This window comes from Leptopilina heterotoma, unplaced genomic scaffold, assembly GCF_015476425.1.
Source record: "Leptopilina heterotoma isolate Lh14 unplaced genomic scaffold, ASM1547642v1 Lhet_113, whole genome shotgun sequence".
Taxonomy (NCBI): Eukaryota; Metazoa; Arthropoda; class Insecta; order Hymenoptera; family Figitidae; genus Leptopilina; species Leptopilina heterotoma.
In genome coordinates, this window is record NW_025110832.1 from 1,180,427 (window position 1) to 1,205,837 (window position 25,411).

At 29.9% G+C, this 25,411-nt stretch overlaps 1 protein-coding gene across 3 annotated transcripts; it reads left to right on the forward strand.

The window, feature by feature from the left end:
- Positions 1-468: 468 nt before the first annotated feature.
- LOC122506279 (arfGAP with SH3 domain, ANK repeat and PH domain-containing protein) lies at positions 469-21,229 on the forward strand. 3 transcript variants are annotated; one of them, XM_043618389.1, is made up of 17 exons: positions 469-809; positions 939-1,104; positions 8,163-8,235; positions 8,569-8,714; positions 9,248-9,502; positions 9,627-9,712; positions 9,935-10,091; positions 11,071-11,335; positions 11,445-11,672; positions 11,757-11,979; positions 12,874-13,054; positions 13,157-13,432; positions 13,505-13,624; positions 13,717-13,942; positions 14,170-14,310; positions 19,129-19,289; positions 19,567-21,229. In XM_043618389.1, the coding sequence occupies exons 2-17, from the start codon at positions 979-981 to the stop codon at positions 19,783-19,785; spliced, it is 2,883 nt and encodes a 960-aa protein (XP_043474324.1). In that variant the 5' UTR covers positions 469-809; positions 939-978; the 3' UTR covers positions 19,786-21,229. The 3 variants fall into 3 exon arrangements, with proteins under 3 accessions (XP_043474324.1, XP_043474312.1, XP_043474319.1); XM_043618377.1 differs by having other exon boundaries at positions 470-809; positions 14,170-14,442; XM_043618384.1 differs by having other exon boundaries at positions 470-809; positions 11,074-11,335; positions 14,170-14,442.
- Positions 21,230-25,411: the final 4,182 nt, after the last annotated feature.

Here is a 25,411-nt window from a genome sequence, read left to right on the forward strand (position 1 = left end):
CTATAGGCGTAAGCAGAATAAAGGCGGGAACAGGACGCAAGCATGAGATAAAAAAAGACAGAAAGATATGTTTGTCCTTTTCTATCACATGATTACGTTCACGTTACTGTTTTATTTTGCTTTGGGCTTTAGATTGCAGATTGCTCTCTGGTTTATATCTGATAACTTTTTTATGGGGAATTCGAAAGGTTAGGTTTTGACAATATTTTTCTAGAACCTAAAGTATATTTCATAAATTGTCATAATTCCCAATTTTTGAACAAATGAAAGTTAAGAGCTTACCTAAGTAACTAATTACAATTTATTATTCAAATAATAACAGAAACTCTATTTAAAAATTAAAGTGAGCACCACTTTGTGATCTGAATCATAATCCAATGGATCCAATGTATACGGCGAAGTGTGTTACATTTGACGGTGTGAAGACACCCTAATTCGGATCGACTTTGGCGAGACCTCTAACTGCCAACTAGTTGGATCATGTAATTCATGTCTAGTTCAGTGGTTGGCTGACAGGGCCTACCGGAGAATGTCTGCTAAATTCTCAAATAAATTCAACAATATCCGATTATAACAATGCGCAAAATTTCTAAATGAGAAACATGTTATATCAGTCGGGTGAAATTCATTGTCATTATTAATCGAGTGCTAATGTTAATCTATACTTCGTGTGAGCAAGTAATCAAGTATGGATATAAATACAGTTTCCAATTGATTTCCATAACACAAGTGGGATATATATTGGAGATAAAGAAGAAAAACATAATGACAAATTCCTCACATTAAATTAAAAAAACATCATTGTCTAGGTGAATTATTATTCTTTTTGTGGGTTCTTGTCTTTTTGAAATAAACTCTACACTTTTTTTTGGCACATTTAAATTTTATTTATTTTTACATTCTTCCTGGATGATAAATTATTTTTAATTTGTTTACAGTAAAATTTCAAATGGACTGTAAGTGAGAATAGTGTGCAAAATGCCAGGATTAATTACAGTGAGCGATTTCGTTGAAGAGTCCAGGGAGGATTACAACTCTCCTACAACATCAACATTTGTGTCACGAATGCCACAATGTAGACAAACTATTACTGCACTCGAAGAGGTTTGTACCTTTTATTTACAATCTCGATAAATTTGTATAAACATTACTTTTATTTCAATTTCATTTCTTTTTTTATTCATCTTCAATACTGAGAATCTTTTTAAGCTTTAGATGAATTATTCTTGTGCTTACTAAGAAAAAATTGTCATATTTTTTTTACTTAGTCTTGTTTTTTAAATAGTAAAACACAAAAAGCGTTGCTAATCAAATGACAATTACGAAAAGTTTGCTATCATTTTATTATCGGAGTGTCTATTTCGCCAGATGTCTGGCGAAATAATCCTCGTGAATTAAATCTTCAGTAACTATCTGGTGACATAAGGTAAATACTTTATTTCGCCTGTTCGCCAGTAAAAGAAAATAAATAGAATGATAATATTTAGAAAAAAAAATTCTCTTCACTTACAAGAATTGTTCATGAAACTGAAGTTACCAACGTTGATTCAACGACAAAATGCAAATACAAATTTTTCTTAATAAAATTTGATTATTTAATATGTTATTAACTCAAGTAAACCCTCCAAGCCCTAAAATAAAAAAATGTGGGAAAACAGTAGTATAGTTCATATTTTTTTCTCACGGATTTTCCAAAAATCATGAAATTTCAACTAAATTATTGTTTCCTCGCCTCGGAAGCAATTTTTTTCTTTTGATAATTATTTATTTTAATGTCAGAAGCAAATAAAAAAAATTCCAAGCAGAGTTTCTACAAGTCATGGAAAACCTAGAAATCATGGAATTGTCATGGGATTTCATTTTTATTCATAGAATCATGGAAATTTCATGTAATTTCTAATCGGATCATGGAATTTTTTTAGTTTTTGTTGTAAACCCGTGTGATTGAAATTCGCGCTCCTTTATTACTCAGGGTGGTCACAAGTTTCAATTTCCCTGACAATTTACTGACATTAAAATTATTTTCCCTAACGAAATTCTTTTTACAGTAGGAAAATATAAATATTTACTCAGGGTTCCTACAGAATCTGGAAATCCTGGAAATGGTATGGAATTTTTAAAAGGCTTCTGGAAATCAGGAAAATCATGGAAAAGACCTGGAATTTTTAAAAGTTTCTAAATTTTTCCTGTTTTCCATTTTTTCTCTTGAATAGAAATTCAAATAATAATGAAGCTAAATGGCATAAAAGAGAAGAAAAAATGTTGAATTTTAAGAAATTCGGATTTTTTAATTTTTGATAATTTTCGATAATTTTAGATTTTTTACCAAACAGTCGAGACTATTAAATAAGTAAAGTATTTCCCAAGAGCCCAAAAATAATAAAGCTAAATTTCATAAGAGAGGAAAAAATGTTGAATTTTAAGAAATTCGGATTTTTTAATTTTTGATAATTTTCGATAATTTTAGATTTTTTACCAAACAGTCGAGACTATTAAATAAGTAAAGTATTTCCCAAGAGCCCAAAAATAATAAAGCTAAATTTCATAAGAGAGGAAAAAATGTTGAATTTTAAGAAATTCGGATTTTTTAATTTTTGATAATTTTCGATAATTTTAGATTTTTTACCAAACAGTCGAGACTATTAAATAAGTAAAGTATTTCCCAAGAGCCCAAAAATAATAAAGCTAAATTTCATAAGAGAGGAAAAAATGTTGAATTTTAAGAAATTCGGTTTTTCGAATTTTTGATAATTTTAGATTTTTTACCAAAGAGTGGAGACTATTAAATAAGTGAAGTATTTTTCAAGAGCCCAAAAATAATGAAATTAGATTTAAAATTTCACTGGAATTTCGTAAAAATTTGACCTGGAAATCATGGAAAAGGTTTGGAATTTTAAATTCGGATTTCTGCAGGAATCCTGGTTTACGGAAAATAAGTAATTATAACCTTTCCTGAAGTTAATTATTTTCTACAATTTTCAACTAAATTTCATCTCTGAACCAATTAAAATTTAGTAAAATCTTTTAAAAATAATTGAATTTCTAAAAAGTATAAATAAAAATGGTCAAATTTTTGAAGAATTTTAATTATAAACAGGAACATGATTTCTGAAAAATTTTAATAAGTCCAAAAAGTAAATTTTGAATCTTAAAAAATTATTACAAAACTATTCTAATAATTGCTAATAGTACATCCCCACCACGACGATCATTCCTTTCATCACGATAAACATTAAATAAGTGAGCAGGGAAAATTGGTTCTGTATTGATATCATTGTTGAACCATGTCTCTGAGAGAGCAAATAAATTGTAAAAATTAAAATCTTGAAAAGAAGTAAGCGTAGAAAATTTTGAATTTAAACCGCGGACGTTTTGGTAAACAATATTTAAAGAGTGTTCATGAGTGTAGTTGGAGTTGAAGGTGTAGTGACGATTTTCGGAATCCCATTGATGTGCAGAATTTTTAGATTGGTTTCTCCTTTGTCATGAACAGTCAAGACTTACAATTGAGATGATTACAGTCGACGATCCAAATTATCTCTCGCTGAGGTACCTCCACACATTTTTCACTATATAGACGACATAATATTATTTCAATCTAAAGTGATCTACTCAACGGTCGACTCAAGAATATCGGTAATCTTTGACGCGTGCGGGTGCTAATTTTACTCAAGCACCAAAACTCATGACAATATTCAGGACAATACCATTACAAAATTCACCCTGATCTTTTAATTGACAGTCGTCAAGGATGAATTTTGTAGCTTTCATACCAACAATAATTTCCTGTTGCGCTGCACTCGATTGCACCATTAAAGTACACGCAGATTATCTGGTACAGAGGAAGTAACTCGTACAGTAAATAATGAAATTGGAACATTAATTGGAAGATGATTTTTGTCTGATAATTGTGCCAATGAAGTACAATCAGTATAATATCTGTGAAAATACACAAAAGCAAATATCAGTATCACAAAATTACGTTAAACAAAGGCTGAGAAGGTAAGAAAAAGCTCACCAAAAAAAACGAGAGTGTTCTCACTGATAATCCTCAGGTAGAGGGGAGGCGCAAAATCTAAAAGTATACTGACTGTTCTGATCTTATAGTACTCTTGAAAAAGGCTCCACCTATGAACTCAAAAGTGCACAAGGGAGGGGGATCCCGATTGAAATTATGGATGAGAACAGGAATGATGGTGTGACAACTATGTAAAGGTCAAAAGATAAAACGAAAGAGAAGTAATAAAATATACAACAATACTTGCCGTTATTATTCTTGTCTGGCAGACTGACTCTTGCGGTGACCTATAATCTTACTGTTCTGACTAAATCCCACATACTGCGAATCCATGTTGCCCCATCGGAAGTAATGACATTAATCAACAAACCAGAATTTTTGGATAAAAAATTCAGTCAAAATGCATAAATGAATGCAGTCAATTAACAATTTATGCAAAACTGTACTATAGCACTTCCCTTGCTAAAAAAACACCCTAACGTTTGAATTTGTTTAGTCATAAAATACTGGAACATAAAAACGAGAGCATGATCTGCAAGTTGGGACTTTTTCTGTTCCTCTAAATTTGTAAAGCCTTCAAAATTAAGGTTTACGGGATTATATGTCAACGATGTCGGAAGCTTCATTTCATCAATGAGAATAGCTCCTATAATAATAATAATAATTTAATGTTGGGAGAAGTAAATAATAATTAAGTAATCATAAAACTTTTCAAAATATAAAAATTAGATTTCATAAATATTTTCAATAAAAATAAACGGTAATTTAAATGTCCAATTTACCAAGTCTTTCTTTTGGATTCATTGCCGATGTTTTCAATTTTAACGCTTCAAAAATATTTTCTTGAAATCATACGCGTCTTTCATTCTTCTCATACACCTATCGAGAGATTGGAATGAAGGTATTGCAATCATCTTATGCTTTCTAAGGTGTCGGTATGCCTTCTTGCTTTTAATTCTAAGTAAGATGCATTCATACACCCACTGACGATTATATCGCATACCCCTGGATGCCTTAACTTTCGAGGTATTTACGCATGCTTTTACACGGAAAGAAAAAGTCCGTCAACCATTAATGGATTAAGGTAAAAGTACCAATTATGGGACGCTGTTTAAGCTAAACTAAATTTCTATGATAAATTTCTTGGAATCGGGAGTGTTAATATGAATAATTAGGGTATAGATTGAAAGATTGATATGTTATGAATAATATTTAGACCCTAAAATGGTTATTTTTCATGAAATAAAAATAATATTAATTAAATTATGAAACTCTGCACTGCACTAATTATGGGACTATGATTTCTGTATGTACGGGTGTCCCATAATGAATGTTCCTATTATGAGACATTTATTTAATTCAATAAGTAATTAGAATTCTATTGACTTATCCTAATAATTTGAATATTAATTATAAAGAATAAAATACAATAAACAAATTCTGGTTTAAAAAATAATTATAAAACTAATTTTTCTGGTAGAAAATTAATGCGAAACAACTGAAAATATTTGAGGTTATGTTTGCTGTATATTTCCTGTGTGTCTCATAATAGGGATAGCAAATAATAAGTGCACCTAATGTGGGACGGTAGTCTGACGAAAAACTTGGCTTACCTTAATTTAAAAGCTAAAATGCAAATAAACATTTCTTATTAAATTAAATGCTATACACAAATAATTATTCTTTTAACGTGTAAAATTTTTTGAAATAAGTAGAAATTTCTTATGACCAATTTTAATTGCATTTATTTTATTTTTTGTAATACTGTCTCATAATAGGGACAAAATTGTAAATTGTCCCATAATTGGGACCTTTACCTTAGTATATTACTTTGAGACGGGACACTTTTTCCGTTGATGGTTACTTAACTTTACTTAACGATTGAAAACGAGTCATGGATTGATTAGAATGCCAGTATGTGACCAATTGTTTTAGATTTAATGCTGAATTGTTATCAATGGCTGTTTGAATGTTTACGAATCATTAGTGAAAGTTTGTGAAACGTTAGTTGACTCGTATTCTAAATCGGCGCTCTTCACTAGCGCATTGTTGCGCAGTGTACCGATGCGCATTTCTTCCGGTTTCTCTATAGTCCATGTGTTTTTGCTGTCTGCTATACATATCCCTATATACTATTATGTGTAATGTGAATATTTAACTTAACTAACAATTTGCAGTTGAATTGCGTCTAGAAATTGACCTCGATGAAAATATATTTTCTTTTATATTTCTCGCTAATTAAAAAGTAGTTATTAGTGCAAAATCATTTCTCACAAGTTGTGAAAAATTTTGTTATTTGGTATATAAGAACAGTTTGCTTCTAAACTTAAAGTGTTATAAGTGTGCGTTTCTACGTGTAGTTATTATAAGTGCGAAAATGTGTTGGAAAATGTGTTGGTCTAAAGCGTCTAAGAGTGTAAATAAAATATCGGAACTGTGCAACGAAAAAAATGTGTTCATTCTGAACCAAATAGTGTCTAAAATTAGGGATAATTCTGAAAGAAGTTGAATTTTTTGAATGCTTTTGATAGTCATAGAAAATTTAATAGACAGTTTTCTAAATTTTAGTGAACGAGTTTTATATATTGATGACAGTTTTCTAAATTTTAGCAAGCAACTCGTCACTGATTGTGACTCAAAGTATGTTATCCATTGAATGATTTTGTGTCCCGTCTCAAAGTAATATACTAGTCTATTAATGATTGACGGACTTTTTCTTTCCGTGTACAGCCAGTTGTTCCTTCGATAATAATTTTTCATTTCCCTTCTCCAACCTATCCTCTATGACATTTGCACATTTTTCTTTTAGAAGCTTAGGACGATCCTTCAGTTTCTTACTCTGAAAATAAATTTTTGTTTGCCAAAAATAAAACTATTTACAATTTTTCATATAATTATTTTAGTTTAATATGTATATTCTTTTTAAATTTACTTTCTTGGCAAAACGCTTATTAGTAACTGTTTTAATTTTCAAATTTTTTTTCAATGTATCACTTTTTGATTTTAAATCTGAATTTATTCCATTCACATTTTTCTTACTGTGATTTTGATTCCATAATTGTTTGTATTCTTTGCAATATTTTGCTTGTGGGACTGAAGTATCTTCTGCTTTTATCCTCAAAAAACGAATGCCCGCTTGAGCTCTGTATAAATTAACCTCCCTACGGTTAACCCCGAGTATACTCGGGGTATATCTTTTATTTATTTATTTAAAAAAAATTAAATTCGAGAGTCATATAAATAAAACTCTTAGTGTAACTTGAAGCTAAATAGTTGTATTTAATATCAAAATAAATATGAAATAGTCAAAATTAATTTTAACAAAATTATAAATTTATTTCCTGCAAAATTGAAAAATGATAAAGCCGTAGGAGGGTTAATCATGACTTAAGTAACGAAAAAACTATTTTATTTGCATATAAAAAGGATATTTTACTAACCTCGATTGTGTACATTTCATGCAAGGTAGTACTTTGTCCAATTCATTTATTATAAGTAAATAAGGTCATTGACTGTGTCTACTTCGTTATTATCGCAAAAATAAATTTCTTTTTCTTTAAAAACAATCTAAAAACGATTTTTCTTAAATAAAATATCATTTTTATAAAAAAAGTTAGTGAAAAAAAGTTAGTTACTTTTACTTCGTGTTTGTTGATCACCGAAATATTCGGAGTAAATTCTTCTTCTTTTGTTTGTGGCTTTTTGCTAACCACAATAAATTCAACATTACACAAAAGACTGCAAAAGACATTGGGCACGTGATGCTTTTCCTGAATCAGGCCTTAACCAACGATAGCGTTGGTTAGTCGCAAGGATGAGATTCCATTAGTCAATTAGGTTTTACAGGAAAATATGAATTTACATGGTGCTAATTTTACGCACGCGCTAAATCCCATGACAACATTTAGGACAATACCATTACAAAATTTACCCGGACCTTCTAATTAATAGTCGACAAGGATAAATTGTGTAACATTCAAAACATAATAATGTTCCTGCTACAATGTGACAAATATTAAAAAGAATGAAAAAAATAATTTTCGTAACTACATTGCCAAGAGCAAACGTATAATTGTAAATGCAAACGAAGTTACTTCGTTTGCGCCACTTTTTGAATTTTTATCGAATTTATCTATTTTTACAGTCTTTGGACTACGACAGAGACGGATTGAATAAACTGAAAAAAGCTATCAAAGCTATTCACAACTCTGGAAATGGTGAGTTGTTTAATATTAAAAAAAATTTAAACATTATTATTATTATTATACACGGAGAAAATTTGTTCCTTACATTTTACCAAATTTTTCTATAGTTGGAATATAGTGGCATAATCGTAATTTTTAATAATATTTAAATTATTTCTTTAATACCTAATAATGTTTAAAATTTAATGTATCTTTATTTCTTACAAGCTGAAATTTCGAAAACAATTCAAACTGAACGTTTAATATGAATTAAATAAAATTAACTTTCGAGTGCTCTCTGACAATGAGATGATTATTGTGGGTTTATTGGTTTAGTGCAGCATACAGTAAAATATTATTTTTCAGCACACGTTGATAATGAAGTTTACTTGGGACGTGCACTAGAAAGGTTAGGTGACGCCGCATTAAAAGAACAAGAACCTGATATTGGTGCAGCTTTTCTGAAGTTTGCTGTTGTAACTAAGGAACTCAGCGCATTGATGAAAACTTTGGTATGCAAATAACTTTTAAAATCATAATACAATACCACAAAATTTTGAAATGTTTTCAAGAATCTGTTTTTCTGACGTACGTATTTTGATGCTATAAAAACGAATCTCAAGTAAGATAGGCGCTCTTAAAATTCTCGTAAACTTGGAAAATTTATGGACATAATTCCGAAAAGTTCCCTCACCCAATTCTTTCGCAAGGTTTGTGCAGAATCTGGAAATAATGGAAAAGGCCTAGAGTTTTTAAAAGTTTATATCCTTTTCTCATCTTTGATAAGTTAGAAATTTTTCAGATTCACCTTTTTTGAATATTTTAAACTTTTTAGTGCAGTTTTAAAAATTTTTGTGCATAAACTCATAATGCATGTGCGAGGCACTACTGCATTTTAAAGTTAAAATTAATTTAAATGACTTGGGTGAAAATTACATTCAAAATTTTACTGGAATTTTCTGGAAAAGCTATAAGACGAGTGTATAAATAAAAAAGTTAAGTCAATACAGAGTTCACTTTAATATGTAACTTAATTGTTTTACAGATGCAAAACATTAATAATATTGTAATGTTTCCATTGGATACGATCTTAAAGGGAGACTTAAAAGGTGTTAAAGGGGATCTTAAACGGCCTTTTGAGAAATCGTGGAAGGACTATGAAGTTAAATATGCAAAAATTGAAAAAGAAAAGAAACAGCATGCTAAAGAAGCTGGTCTTATCAGATCTGAAGTTACGTCTGCTGAAGTTGCTGATGAAATGGAGAAAGAAAGACGACTTTTTCAATTGCAAATGTGTGAGGTACGCAATAAATTATTTTATGCTCTTCAAGAATGTATTTATGTATGTATAACATTAGAAATAAAAAAAAATGAGAAAGTTTTGTTAAAGACAAAAATTGTAACATTATTCTCGTTTTTTGCAGTATTTAATAAAAAATAACGAAATTAAAACCAAAAAGGGTATCGAGTTATTGCAGCATTTGGTTGAGTACTACCACGCACAAACAAAGTGAGTATTTACTTCAGTTTGATATTTTTGTTACGCATAAAAAAATAATGTGGTTTACTAAGCTAAAGAATTATTAAAGACATAAAGTTTCATATAAAATTTGACGTTATACATTATTTTTGTTTGTCAATTAACATGAGAAAGTAACAAAAATCAACCAGAAATTAAAATTAGTCTCTTACAGTTGTAACTTATTCATAAATCTATTTTTTATAATTTCAGTTACTTTCAGGATGGGCTCAAAACTATAGAGCATTTCGGTTCGTATATCACAGATCTTAGTTCAAAATTACAGAAAATTAGGCAAACTCAAGATGAAGAAAGAAAGAAACTTATAGAATTAAAAAATTTACTGAAGAGTTCAGGATGCGATAAAGAGGTAAATGTTTCAAGTATTTTTAAACCCTAAAATTTAAAGATATCTTTTTAGACACAGAATTTCTAAATGTATTTCAAAATATTAGAAATACATTTATGTATTTTTCCCCTTAAGTAAAAAAAATCCCCTAAATTCAAATATTTTCTCCCCTATTCCCCTTTTTTCAGAAAACTAACCTGATTTGCTTGAAACTTATTACTTAGGGGGGTTTTTTGGAGTCATTGAAGCTAAAATTAATGTCAGATTTATTGAAATAACTTTTACGTCCGAGTTTATTTTATTAAATTAATAGGTAAAATAACTTTTTACACGAATACATTCGGACAAGTGGTTTTTTAATATAAAAAATGCTCCAACGTTTCGAAATCAATACGATTTCCTCATCAGGGAGTCTACAAAATAATACAAAAAACAAAAAAATAAAATGAAAATACGAAGACATTAAATAATAATTTATAAACATTAAATAAAAGAACAGAAAGGAAATACACGAAGACTTAAAATGATAATTTAACACAACATAAATAAATAAAACTAAAATAATATATAAAACAAAAATTAAAAAATTAAAAATTAACAAAAAATAAAACAATAATTAAAATGAACATAAAAGACACTATAAAGAAAACAATAAATGTCAGATTTATAAAATGACAAAAGAGTGGATCCAAATTTTAAAAATGTATAAAATATGAATGATTCAACATGGTCGACTAATATTACAGAATTCCACAATTTTTGTTTTTTAAAATTTGCCTTTAGATTTGTAAGAAGCTACCCTAAAAACCCAATAAGTTCCAGAAAAATCTGTCTGTTAATTGAGGTAAAAACTTGTTTGTCATAACGTGTGTACACATCATCAATTGCCAAGGAGTTAAAAGTATTTTCTTGATGAACAAATATCAACTTTCATATTTTTTAAACAGTATGTAAATAAATTTTGATTTCGACTGCTACTTGTTATTTCTATTACTTTCAGCTGAATGCTAATGCAAATCTTGGATATTCTTTACATCAATTGCAAGGTGATAAACAGCATGGAGTTACTCGCTCAGGACATCTCTTAAAGAAAAGTGAAGGGAAAATGAGACGAGTTTGGCAGAAGAGAAGATGTGCCATTCAAGCAGAGGGATTCTTAGACATATGTCATGCGGACGAAAATAAACCTCCTACTAGAGTAAATTTATTAACATGCCAAATTAAAATGGTGCCTGATGACAAAAAGGGGTTTGACCTCATAAGTTGTAAGAGAACATTTCACAATATTAGTTTCAATGTCGTAATCTTAATATTTTTAGGGTATTTTAGAATTGTGTGCCGTTGAAAATTGAGGATTTATTTAAAATTTTGCAGATAACCGAACATACCATTTCCAAGCGGAAGATGAATTAGATCAACGAGCTTGGATGTCCGTTCTAGTCAACTGTAAGGAGAGAGCTTTAATGCGGGCTTTCGACGCTAGTGGTCGAGCAGAAAGTGGTCATGGAAATCCTAGTTTAGTTGAATTACAACAAGCAATAATTCGTTGCGTCACACGGCTACCTGGTAACGATCAATGTTGCGACTGTTCGTCTCAAAATGGTTTGTAAAAACTACTCACTATTAAGAAAGCGGATTATAATTATAATTAGAATGTTGAGTGAGAAAAGTCTTTTTGTGGCACAGATGCAACGTGGCTGTCGACAAACTTTGGCATCATCGTGTGCATTGAATGTAGTGGAATCCATAGAGATCTTGGTGTTCATATATCAAGAATACAATCGCTAACTCTAGACAATGTTGGTACTGCTCAATTACTGTTATCGAGATACATGACTAATCATGCGTTTAATGAAATTATGGAAGCAACTCTGCATCCTAACATGAAACCCACACCTAGGTCGACTATGTAAGTAGTATGCATAGTTTATAATTTTATTAGTTAACTTGGAGTTGATAATGAAGATGAGACTTTGGTTGGTAAGTGTGCTTCAGTGGCGATGGGTGGAATGAAGGGCAGTCATCGATTACGTCCCGTCAAGCAGAAATCAGCCATTTATCTCTCGCCTTTTTTAATTTACCAGCCAAACTAATTTTCAAAAAATTATTTTATATTTTATATTCGTCATTAGTGTTTTTAAAAACCGCTAAGTTATCATTTTCAGATGTATCCGATTGATTTGGTTCATTTACATTTTCTGACATCTTAATAAGCTTTAGCATGACACTCTACTCAAAATAAACTCTCTTACATTTCAAAAGTACACATTTAGAATAAAAAATCAAGCATTGATTTTACGTTCCAGATCTTATAGTAAATTGACAATTTTTTAATATTTTTTGGAAAAATCTTTTTTTAAAAAAATACATTTTTTTTTCTTTTTTTTGTTTCAGATAATTATTTTGAGTTGAATCACATCTTCTAAAAAGGTATCATTTAAAAGGAAAGAAAAGTTAAAATGATTATGTTTATTTAATTTTGTTTTTTTAATATTTCACTGTAATTTGAATTTTATAATAATTATTCTAAAAGAAAGTTTTTTTATTTCTTATTCTCTAGATATTTATTTTGACAAACATTAAATCTTTTTAAACAGTGTCTTTCAAATAGGCACATTTGCAACAATAAGAAAGAAATTAAAATTTAACACAAGATAACAAATATTACCTATCACATATAGCACAGAGAAAACCAGATCTCAAAATATGCCTCGTATGATACTTGCTTTGATAGACATAATATAATTATAATTATGCTACTGTATTGAAATTATTTAACAATTGTTATTGTAATATTTTTTAGGGAGGAACGATACGAGTTTATCAGATCAAAATACGTAGACAAAAAGTATGTAACTAATACTTGTGCTGATGAGAGGGATCTTTTATCAGATTTAGAACACGCGGTTAATAATTGTGATCTACAACAACTGTTGCAAGTTTTTGCTGAAAATGTTGACCTTTCAGCACCACTGCCAACATCGGTAAGTATTATAATTTTTCCTGTGCTAACAGTTATAACTATTAGGTGCGTGTAGTTTTTATTTATGAATCATTTCATTTTCATCATTTAAAATTTCTCTTAGGATACAAATGAAACTGCACTGCACCTAGCCGTTCTTCGTGAATTAGGAAACAGTCTTTACGTAGTAGACTTCCTCATCCAAAACATGCCAGCCGGCGGAATTGATAAAACAACTATCGACGGCGACACTGCTTTACATTTATCCGCTCGCCATGATAAAGCCGAAGCCATGAAATTACTTCTCAGGGCAGGTGCAGATTCTACGCTTCGAAACAACATGGACAAGACTTCTATAGATATAGCGCAAGACATGGGTCACCACACATGCAAAGAATTAGTAAGTACTTTTTTACGCCTTGGCAAAACTTGAAAGGAAAACTCTTAAACATATACTTTTGTTTTTCTTTAGTTAAGTCATGCTGTCCAACGGCAGAAGGCTTTATTTGATAATGTGAATATTGATTGGAATCTCTTACACGACGAAGGATCCACTGACTTTTCTGATGATGAAACAATAATTGAGGACAGAGTAAGTAATAGAAATAACGTTAATACCTAAACTGCACCACGATGAATATCTTTACAAATTATTTTTGTAAAAAGGCAAATATAAATTTCTAGCTATATAGACCTCCGAATGGCAGTCTGACACCGGAAAAGAAAACCAGAAGTCGACCGCCATCGTATGCAGGTGGAGGGACCACGGCCACTGCAGACTCTCCAATTACTTTACGAAGTCGAAGTAGTACATGCGACAGTCTGCAAAGTGGTTCGTCGCCAAATTCCTGTGCAAGCAAACAGCAAATGCCACCACCACCTCCACCTCAAGTCAAGAAACCCGTTATTGGTGAGTTTTTAAAATACATCATTTTTCTTTCAAATATTTTATTTTCGATTTTCGAAATCAGGGTCCCCATTAGTACATTTCATATGAATTACAAAAATACCGTCGTTCGTGCACGCGAGGTATTTATTCAATAAAATGTTGATATTGAAATGTCTTTCGCCGATTTTTGAAACATTGCTCGGTAACTGGGCGCTAATTGTCTGTGTGAATGAAATAATTGTTCACAGTAACGACTCCAATCCCACCGGATGTTTCAATAAACTTACACGGTTCTCTGAAAAAGCGAGTAGCGCCTCCACCTCCACCAACGGGGACACCAGTAACTCCGTCTCACTATGGAACTCTTCCATCCTCTGCAACTTTATCAGGTACATCACATAATCGAACAACTAGTGAACCTATTTTGGCTGGTCATTCCGTGTATACTCTTCCTCATTGCTTGAATGCTTTTAACTATAAACATAAGAGATCGCCAAGTGGAGATTCTTCTTCTGAGCATGGTAAGATCGATTTTAAATTTATCACCGTATCTTGACAATATCTGAGTTAATACTTTACGCAATTATTTATGAAAATTATACCACTTACCTTGCTGTCTTGCCAACAAAAATAATTTTTCAAAATGTGTACCTGAGAGAATATTGAATTTTTAAATAAAATTTAATTTTTACGTCTTAGAACTGCTAAGATCAATGAGAATCCCGTAAAAATTATGGTGGTAATTTGTAAGCGAAAAATTATTTCGATTGATTAAAAAATTTTATCAATTTCAAGTTCTATGAGACCAACGTGTTGGACATACTTTATACTGAACGGTCAACCTATAACTCTGATTATTGGATTGAGATTTTTTCCTTAAGTGTGGGACACACCATAAAAAAATAATTCCCTGCTTCTAAAAGTGAATTAGTATAAATTAATATATAAATTATGCATTGCTTGAGAACTGTTTGGCTCTATAGTCGACAAGATTTAAAATTTTTTGTTATTGAATTAGCCTGCTTCTATCCAGCAAGCATATTCGTGTGTACATAAATTTTTACTATTTCTTTTGTTAATAGTTGTCGTAGTTTTTATTTTTCCTAAAACTATTAAAAAACAGATATTTTTAAACATATGTGCACATCCGCATGAAACTGGCCCATTTTGTCTGTTTCTTGTTAAGAAATAATCGCAATTTTTTCATGCGTACGTACACATAACTATGTATGAGGCATTCCAGGTATTCCAGGAAATTAACTACGTAAAAATTGAAACATCAGTTTAAAGTGGACATAAACTTTACTTCTATTCAATACAATTGAATGAAACATCATTCTTCAAATAATTTTTCCATATTCAGATTTTTAAGTCGTCAATTGTCTATCAAAGATTAAAACTATTAAGAACTTACCAAACATAACATCAAGACATAACAATTAGTTGTCCTCTAATACACAGTAAACAGATCAATTTGTCTGCAGTGGACAAGTTGAGATCAGTGCAATGTATGTGAACTTGTAAAATACACCGCCCACAGTTAATTGCTTCCTCTAGTTTTAATGCATTACTACAAATACCGAAATCAGCTCTAATTTAAAACCTTTTTTTTTTAAAGTGTTCTTCTGAAGTAAGTTTATTTAAAACTTCGTCTGGTAAATCTGTGCTTTTCAGACCCGCCTTAATCGGTCTTAGCTCAGCTTCGTAAGGTGTCCCGTTTATAATTCTGTGTTTTGATGTGTTCTTCTGCCACTGAAATGAATATAAATAATTATTACCATTATTATTATAATCATAATTATAATTATTTTTAAAATAATTAATATTATTATTATATAATCAATCACATGTACTTCATAAATTCCGCGATTCCAATTTGTTGATCTACTGCCCAGCATCCATACTCGAACCCTGAGATTTTAAATTCTTCAGAATGAACAACTTCCTTGAAATTATTTGTAATAAAAGTGTGGCAATTATCGATTAGGCTAATTGAATTAACTTTATCAGCGATTTTAAGGATTTCTACTACATTCTCGATTTGAAGATCGAACCCTATTTATAATATTTGTGGCGCACCCCATGTAAAAAATATTTTCGACAATTCCTCCGCCACATTAGCTGCGTGTTTTGATTTTAATGGTCGCAAATGTAGAAATTTTGTAGCGTGATCTTGGTAATTCATTATTCATTTATAATCACCGCCACGACAGTTTCCATGTATTCTTAATGTAATACAGCATATTGTCCCTCCTTCCGTGTCCAGTTGGAATATGCGCCTTGAATAATTTTTCATTGTATTCTTCTTGCGGAATTACACAAAAATTGCGGGCTGCAATATGGTGGTGGACATTTTAGTTCTCTGGAGAGAACCTTGATGAGGTTTTTAGGAGGTCGTTAAATCTGGGACAAGAATAATCTAGGACATAAAATCCCAAGTGCGAAAACCAACGCGGCCCAACACTGGCCCAGTATTGGCAAAGCTGGCATCGAGACTTGGCAGACAATATTGGCCCGACTTGGCGCCGACTCTTGTGGTGTTAACCGCGGTTGGACGTCGGCAGCCAGATCTCGGCAGACATTAATGGCCCAATATTGGCAGCCAGATCTCGGCAGACATTAATGGCCCATTATTGGCAGCTAGATCTCAGCAGACATTAATGGCCCAGTATTGGCTGCCATTACTCCCCCAGTGTAGACAAAATTAGAAAAAAATAAAAATAAATTTTTTTTTATTTAATTAACTAATTAATTTATAACATTTATACGGCTTATTTCCCTAAATTAAACGCAAACTTACAAATATTTGAAAAATTCTTACCTCTTGCGGGGATCGATACCTGAACCTGACGCACCACAGCCTAACACTCTGACCACTCTGCTACTCTGACTTGAAGTCGAGGAAGCAAAAGGGTTCTTATAAGCTACACTACACTGGCCGATACTGTGCCATTATTGGGCCGAGCTACGTCCCAATTTTGGCAATTATAATTTGCCATCATAGATACAAAATGATAGACATTAATGTGCTATTCCTGGGCCAAGCTACACCCCAATACTGGCAATTATAATTTGCCATGAAAGATACAAATTTTTTGCCATTAAAGTGCCAATAATGTGCTATAATGTCCGATCTTTGTGACATCACTGGCAATTAAATTTTGCCATTAAAGATTGATCAACTTTGCCAATATTGTGCCGTTATTGAGCCAAGCTACTCCCCAATACTGGTAATTATAATTTGCCATGAACGATACAAATTTTTTGCCATTAAAGTGCCATTAATGTGCCTTTAATGGGCCAATCTTCGTCACATCATTGGCAATTGAATTTCAAAAAATTTTAATATCAAAATTCATGGCATATTTTTAATATTTAATTATTATCTAAAAATTTGACTAGAATCCATTTTGAAATCAATTTTTACTAGAAAATTCTACAAGAATTTAATTATTTAAATGCAAAAATAAATAATTTATTGAATAACTAAATGTTTCTTAAAATTGAATTATGAGAATTAAATTTTAAAAAACATTCATTTATTCAATAAATTTTCTTAAGGAAATAATTTGCATCATTTTTATTTCTTAATTACAATTGCTTTAAGAAAAATTCAAAGATTTTTAAAAAATAAAGGAAAAAAATGTTTATAAATTCTATTTGTCAATTGCAAATATTAATTGAAAGTGAAATTGAAAATTTCTTAATTTTTAGATAATAAAGGAAAAATTTTACTCAAAAAAAGGTTTCTGTTACATTTATTTACGAATTTCTTTAATTGTAAAATTATTTGAAAACATTAATAACTTCTTTTTTAAATTAATACTTAATTAAACTTTTTCAAAAAAATTAATTCTTTAAAATTGACAGTTAAAAATATAGAAAATTCAAAGTTTCAAATATTTTAATTTGAATCCTTTTCAAGCTTATTCAATTATTTAAATACAAAATAAATAATTTATTGAATAACTTAATGTTTCTTAAAATTAAATTCTTATAAAAAATTTTACCAAATTAAAATGCCATTAATGTACCTTTAATGGGCCGATCTTCGTCACATTACTGTCAATTGTCTTTTGCCATTAAAGATTGATCAACTTTGCCGTGAATGTGCCGTTATTGGGCCAAGCTACGCCCCAATACTGGCAATTATAATTTGCCATCAAAGATACAAAATGTTTGCCATTAAAGTGCCACTAATGTGCCATTAATGGTCCGATCTTCGTGACATCACTGGCAATTGAATTTTGCCATTAAAGATTGATCAACTTTGCCAATATTGTGCCGTTATTGAGCCAAGCTACTCCCCAATACTGGTAATTATAATTTGCCATGAACGATACAAATTTTTTGCCATTAAAGTGCCAATAATGAGCCATTACTGGGCCGATGGTCGGCGCATCACTGGCAATTGTCTTTTGCCATTAAACATTGATAAACTTTGCCATGAATGTGCTATTATTGGGCCGAGAGCTGGCCCAGTCTTAAAAAATTTGAAATTGTGACCATCAGCGCCATCATTGGCCCAGTAATGGGACGTTTTGGACACCAATAATGGCCCAGTAACTACTGCCAATTCTCGGCAGACATTACTGCACCAATGATGGGCCGTTTTTGCAGTCTTGGTATTTCGCACTTGGGATATTATCTATATCTTCTTCTACATCCGGTAAAACTAGTAACACATTTTTGAACGTTGCGGCGGCACCTCCTCCCTCTTCAGAACTGCAATTTATTGTAAAATTACGATATGTACAAACAAGAAAAATTCATAATTTGTTTTAAAAAAAAGTTTTACCGTGTAATAAAATTTTATGTCAAATTGATATTTGTCAAAATATTTGAAACGCACGGCACGAGCACATTCTAAAAGACTTAGAAACAGACTGAAGGAGATAACAATAAAAGACATAGTGTGAAACGGAATAGCGGTCAATGAAGTTAAAAAGTAAACAAAGAGAAGGAAAAATATATAAAAGTGAATGACAGAGAAACAACATCGTAAATTTGAGATTAGAATGAGATAGAGTAATAATTTTTGGTATTTGAAATTGTATCGAATAGGACTAAAGTTTATGCCAAATTTAAACTTGATCCTCCAGAAAGTCAATTTAATAATAATCAATGTAATTACTTCATCTGGAATGTCTCATTAAGTTCTTGATTTTATTTAACATTTATCTGCACGATCTGGTATGTTTTTCAAGGTATGGAGAAATTAAATATGTCAACGCTTCAAAGGCCAAAAAATCCTCCTCCTCCAGCTCCAACTTTGACGACCTCTACAAGGTTTAGTAACAGTCGCAGTAATGAATCCTTAATTTCTTTGTGTTCGGATCACGGATTAAATAATCCTCAAACACGAAAGGTAATTGTTTCATTTACATTTCTTTGTAAGAATGTATTAGCGAACTTATTTAAGATCCATGTCTTCTAAACTAAAATAATCTATAACTCGGGTCAGCGTACCCACACAGCACCGAAAGTTTCTTAAAAGTTGTAATTCGTCATCCTTAAGGAGAAGTGACTCTCTGAAGGTCATATCATTAAAAATGATTTTTATGAATTTTTTAATGGAAAAAAATAATGTTATAATAAACTAGAGTTTATTATAAAGTGAATAATGATTGGTTTTAATTTTGCAGCCTGTAATGGTGTCGAATTTAGGTAGCTTGAGACGTTGTCGTGCATTATACGATTGCGAAGCAGACAATGAAGACGAGCTATCATTTCGCGAAGGTGATGTAATTATAATAATAAATGAACAAACCGACGATGACAACTGGATGGAGGGAGTTTTAGAACGAGCACCAGATAGGAGTGGAATGTTTCCTATAAGTTTTGTACACGTTCTTCAAGATTAATCATCGACTAATTGATTTAAAAAAAGTCTACTATAAGATTTTGTAGTAAAGTAAACTTACTCACCAAATATATGATTAACTATAAATGAATATTAAAAGTAATGTTATCAGCTCTTGTTAACAAGTTACCATTTTAACTGTTTAAAGTTAGTACTTGAATCATTAAGACACAAGCGTAAGCGTGTACATTGAAATCATCTACGATTTTTATAAATTGCAGTTGTCATTTATAGTTGATACCTCAAACTTGTGTCTCTATTTGCAAGTATTTTTATTATTTTAACTAGATGACAATATTGCAGCAAGCTCTGCACTATTGTTTGCACAAATCTTTTATGGAAATAATGTCATGTTTATTTAATGAGAAATAAAATGTACGATTATGTTGATTTTACATCAGTAAATCTTATTTTGTTGTGTTAAATTATCGTTATCGCTTTATACAAACGTTTCCTTACTTTTCCTTAAAAAGTATAACTTACAGATATTTGTAACTTTTTCAAATATAACATACGTAATAACACATTTTTGTAACGTTCGTTGGTAACATTTTAAATCAAACTCTTTTGGTAATATTACTAATATTTTAAGCGTAACAGTTTAGTGACATAAATAACATTCTAATGTAAATAACATTTATAATTCTGGTTACATTTTAGTAAGTTTAACAATGTTTTGCGTTTGGATTCAAATTACCTACATGTTTCGTCGTTATTGAAATTGAAAAAGTTTTTCAATTACTTAAATAAACCCTCTCTTTCACCTACAGAAGAATTATGTTAGTTCCCGATGAACTTCCGCGCGCGGACGAGTGTGTATGTGTTGTCACGCTTTGTTACAAACTCGATTGTTTCAAAGTATCTGAATGATATTCGATGATATTTATGTAGGGTATGGTTATGTCTGTGATGTGAAACTGGACAAAAGACTTTTAAAAATATTCGAAGCTCTTTTGTTTTGTACTAAAACTTATTGTTAGCGTTGGCTGATTATTAACTTCCTTTGTTAAAACTCATTGCGCAATTAAGTTGGCAAATTCTCTCTGCGAACAAGTAAAATAACTCAGTGTTTTGTTAAGAAACGCCAGTATTATTTTTAAATGTACTCAAAAATTTAAAATTTCATTAGAATAACTCTTACGATGATTTGTCAAATAAATAAATTATCAGCATGATTATATGTTCTTCCTGGAAACAAGTTAAAATTAAATACTCTAAAATAATAATAGTAATAATAATTTTTTAGAAATATTTTTCAATTACATTACCTGTTGTAGAATAAATTGAATATTTTGCGAAAATCATTTTAAGCGGAGTGACTTATTTGTTTTGAAAAAATGAAATTAACTTAATGTCAAACAATTTCATTACATGTATCAAAGTAGAAAACTACAAATTTTCCAAAAATTGTAATAAAATTTCATTAGTAGGTATAAATTGTAAAATAAATTGATTTTTAATTATTTAATCATGAGTTTAAATTTACAGTTAATTTTGTTCAGTTGCGATTAGTGGTTAAAAACTATAATTTATTATTTATAATCTGCAAAGCAGTAAAATACTTAACAGTATTATATTTATACAATATATTCACAAAATTGTCCATTTTTGCGACTTTTCTAAACACAACTTCAAAAAAAAAAAAAAAAAGAAAATCATTGTCGAGTTTTAAAATAAAAAAAGAATGTTTTTTTGTAATGTCAGCTCCGTGAATTAATTAAACGTTAATTTTCTTTTTCAAAAGTGGACGATTACAGTGTTGAGCAGGCGTGTTCTAGACTCGAATGAATATTTGTAAATATTTTTAAATATTTCATTTTTATTGAAAAGCGCATAATTACGTAGTTAGAACGTATGGTATTGTACATATAATTTTTATCAACATCAGAAGTTCGTTAATTTCCAAGAAAAATTTATAAGCTCGTGAGAAAACATATAACATTTGTCCGTGATTATTTTTCGTAGATTAATTCCAATCATATCAAAAAGTTTCAACTTTATTTTTTATTATAATCATATTTGAAAATGGTAATTTTATTGGAAATTGACGTCGCTTAAAGATAAATGGATAAAAAAAACTTTTACAGAATAAATTAATTCGATGTATGAATAAAATATCATCAACATTATCGTCTGTTAAAATTTTTGTATCGTAAAAGTTTATTACCAATCTTTTCCTATACTGAAAATTCCTTTATTAGGGACCATCCATAAACTACTTGATCAATTTAGGGGGGTTCAAAAATCTATAAAAATCCATTTAACGCAATGGTCTAAAAAGAATGTAAAATTGTTAATGTAGTTTATGGTAAAGCACTTTTATTTCATATATAATTTATTTTATTTAAAAATTTTAAATAGAAATTATAAATAATGCTCTTAATAGAGAGTTTCAGAAGCTATAAGATAAGTAGAAAGCTTTTTTCTAAAAAAAATTATTTCTTGCTTTGATTTGCATTTAAAAATTTTATACCTATCATCTTCAATTTTGTTAAAAGTTGTCTCAGAAGAAAGATTGGATTTTCTAGTTTTAACAATTCAAAGATTATTTTCTGCCTTTTAGTTGATTCAAAGAAAAATATAAAATATAAATTCGATTTTTAACTGAATTTAGCATACGAAACGTATAACCTTTGCTTTAATATTTAGAAAAAATTTGTCTTGTTTTAAATTATGTTTTTCATTGCTAAAGCTTTTAAATTAAGCGCGTTTTTACCAACTACAGGAAATACTTTCAAATTGAATACGCGCATGCGCGAATTCTATCGTTGATAGTAGTTGGCCAGTTGGTAGTTCTGACGACGCTCAGCTATTGCTTCTTTTTTTCTCGTTCACATGGTTTACATTGAGCATCGTGGAATCCCCAGCGTTTCTAACGAATCCCGAATTATTTAAGTTCATCTCAAAATTCAGCTTTGGCGAAAATGAGCCACAAATCTTCTACCGTAAGTATTTCGTTATTTTATATTATATACAAAAATATTAAGAAATAATTAACGGTGTTCGATGGTCGTTTAAATTTCTCGATAATGTGCGACTAACAGTCATCACTTTTAAATACGGCACTAATCGGTTTAAATGACGTGAAATTGGTAAACATTCATTTTCTAACAAATTTCCCTCTGCTCACAGGCACTTTTTACAAAATATGACAACGTACAATCGTCACAAATGTTTTTAATTGCCTGAATTCAAAAGATTTTGTTTTTTTGCAGCATTGGAATAATTACCGTAGCAATGTAATGCGAATCATTTTGACAGCTGAGCCTTTGCGCTCCCTGCATGCTTCTGCCCTCTACTGGCAAAATGGCTGTAACATACGTCTTGACGTCTGCCATTACATTGCTTTTGTAATTCCAATCCTGAAACCGCGTTTCTGCATGGATTAACAAAATCTTTTGAATTCAGACAATTAAAAACATTTGTGACAAATGTACATTGTCAGATATTGTAAAAAGTGCCTGTGTGCAGAGAAAAACTAGTTGGAAAACGGTTGTTTACTAATTTCACGTCATTTCAAACAGGCAGTGCCTTTTTTCTTGGGCGATAACTGTAAGTCGCACATAACCTACATATTTCAGAGACCATCGAATGTTCATTTAATTATTTGTTGAATTTTTGAAACACGTGTTTCTCGTCAACAATTATTGCAGCTCTGCAACATTGTTTGAAAAGGTAGTATTTTATAGTACTTACAATTTATTGGATAATTATAAAAATATTTTTTTCAGAGTTCCAACGATAGCGACGTGTCATATTGCAGTTTTCGGACGCGAAGCTATGTACATCTAGCAGCGATTTGTCCATCTGATCGGGCGACTTCAGGAAAGGAAGCCAATCTCCGGAGGGGGAAAATTTCATCAAAATAAGAGGATACACTGAAGGTGAATATAACAATTTCTTATAAAAATAAAAATAAATTTTTGAGAAGTTATATACAAAATTCAATTATGTTCAAATTTTTTTTTTAAATTCTCGTCAAAATTTCAATTATCTTTATAAATAATAAAATTCTTCTCCGAAATTCAATTCTTTTAAAAATTTTTAAATATTTGTTTGTATAAAATTGCAAAGGGTTATAAGTAATGATTAAAGTAGGAAAATTGTATTGTTCTTTCAACAGGGCTCGAACTAGTTAAAGTATTTAAAATTACGGACTAATTACTGACAAAAAATATAACCAGTCCCAGTCAATTAAGAAAACATTTTACTTAAAACTATAAATTAAATTTTTCATAACTATAAAATATAAAGATATCGATAACTTCATGTGATCGATTTCTTCATGTTTTATAATAATTAAAGATGATCGAGTGATAAAATCATTATTAATCAGGGTTCCTACAGAATCTGGAAATCATGGAAATGGTATGGGATTTTTAAAAGTCTTCTGGAAATCAGGAAAATCATGGAAATGGCCTGAAATTTTTAAAAGTTTCTAAACTTTTCCTGTTTTCTATTTCTGCTCTTGAATAGATATTCAATTAGAAATTTTAAGATATAATATATATTATACGACGTGGAAATTAAATTTAAAATTCCACTGGAATTTTCTAAAAATTTGACCTGAAAATCATGGAAAAGGTATGGAATATTTAATTCGGATTTCTGTAAGAACCCTGATTGTTGAATTTTAAAAAAATCGGTTTTTCGAATTTTTGATAATTTTTAATTATTTTAAATTTTATACCAAAAGATAAAGACTATTAAATAAGTAAAGTATTTTTCAAGAGCCCAAAAATATTGAAGCTAAATGCCATAAAAGAGAAGAAAAAATGTTGAATTTTAAGAAATTCGGTTTTTCGAATTTTTCATAATTTTTGAAAATTTAAAATTTTTAACTAAAGGGTTGAGACTATTAAATAAGTAAAGTGTTTTTGAAAAGCACAAAAATAGTGAAGCTAAATGCCATAAAAGAGAAAAAAAATGTTGAATTTTAAGAAATTCGGTTTTTCGAATTTTTGATAATTTTTGACAATTTTAGATTTTTTACCAAAAAGTGGAGACTATTAAATAAGTAAAGTATTTTTCAAGAGCACAAAAATATTGAAGCTAAATGCCATAAAAGAAAAGAAAAAAAGTTGAATTTTCAGAAATTCGGTTTTTCGAATTTTTCATAATTTTTGAAAATTTAAAATTTTTAACCAAAGGTTGAGATTATTTAATAAGTAAAGTATTTTTGAAGAGCACAAAAATAGTGAAGATAAATGTCACAAAAGAAAAGAAAAAAAGTTGAATTTTCAGAAATTCAGTTTTTCGAATTTTTCATAATTTTTGAAAATTTAAAATTTTTAACTAAAGGGTTGAGACTATTAAATAAGTAAAGTGTTTTTGAAAAGCACAAAAATAGTGAAGCTAAATGTCACAAAAGAAAAGAAAAAATGTTGAATTTTAAGAAATTCGGTTTTTTGAATTTTTGATAAATTTTGATAATTTTAGATTTTTTACCAAAATGATAAGACTATTAAATAAGTAAAGTGTTTTTTAAAAGCACAAAAATAGTGAAGCTAAATGTCACAAAAGAAAAGAAAAAATGTTGAATTTTAAGAAATTCGGTTTTTCAAATTTTTGATGATTTTTAATTATTTTAAATTTTTTACCAAAGGGTGGAGACTATTATATAAGTA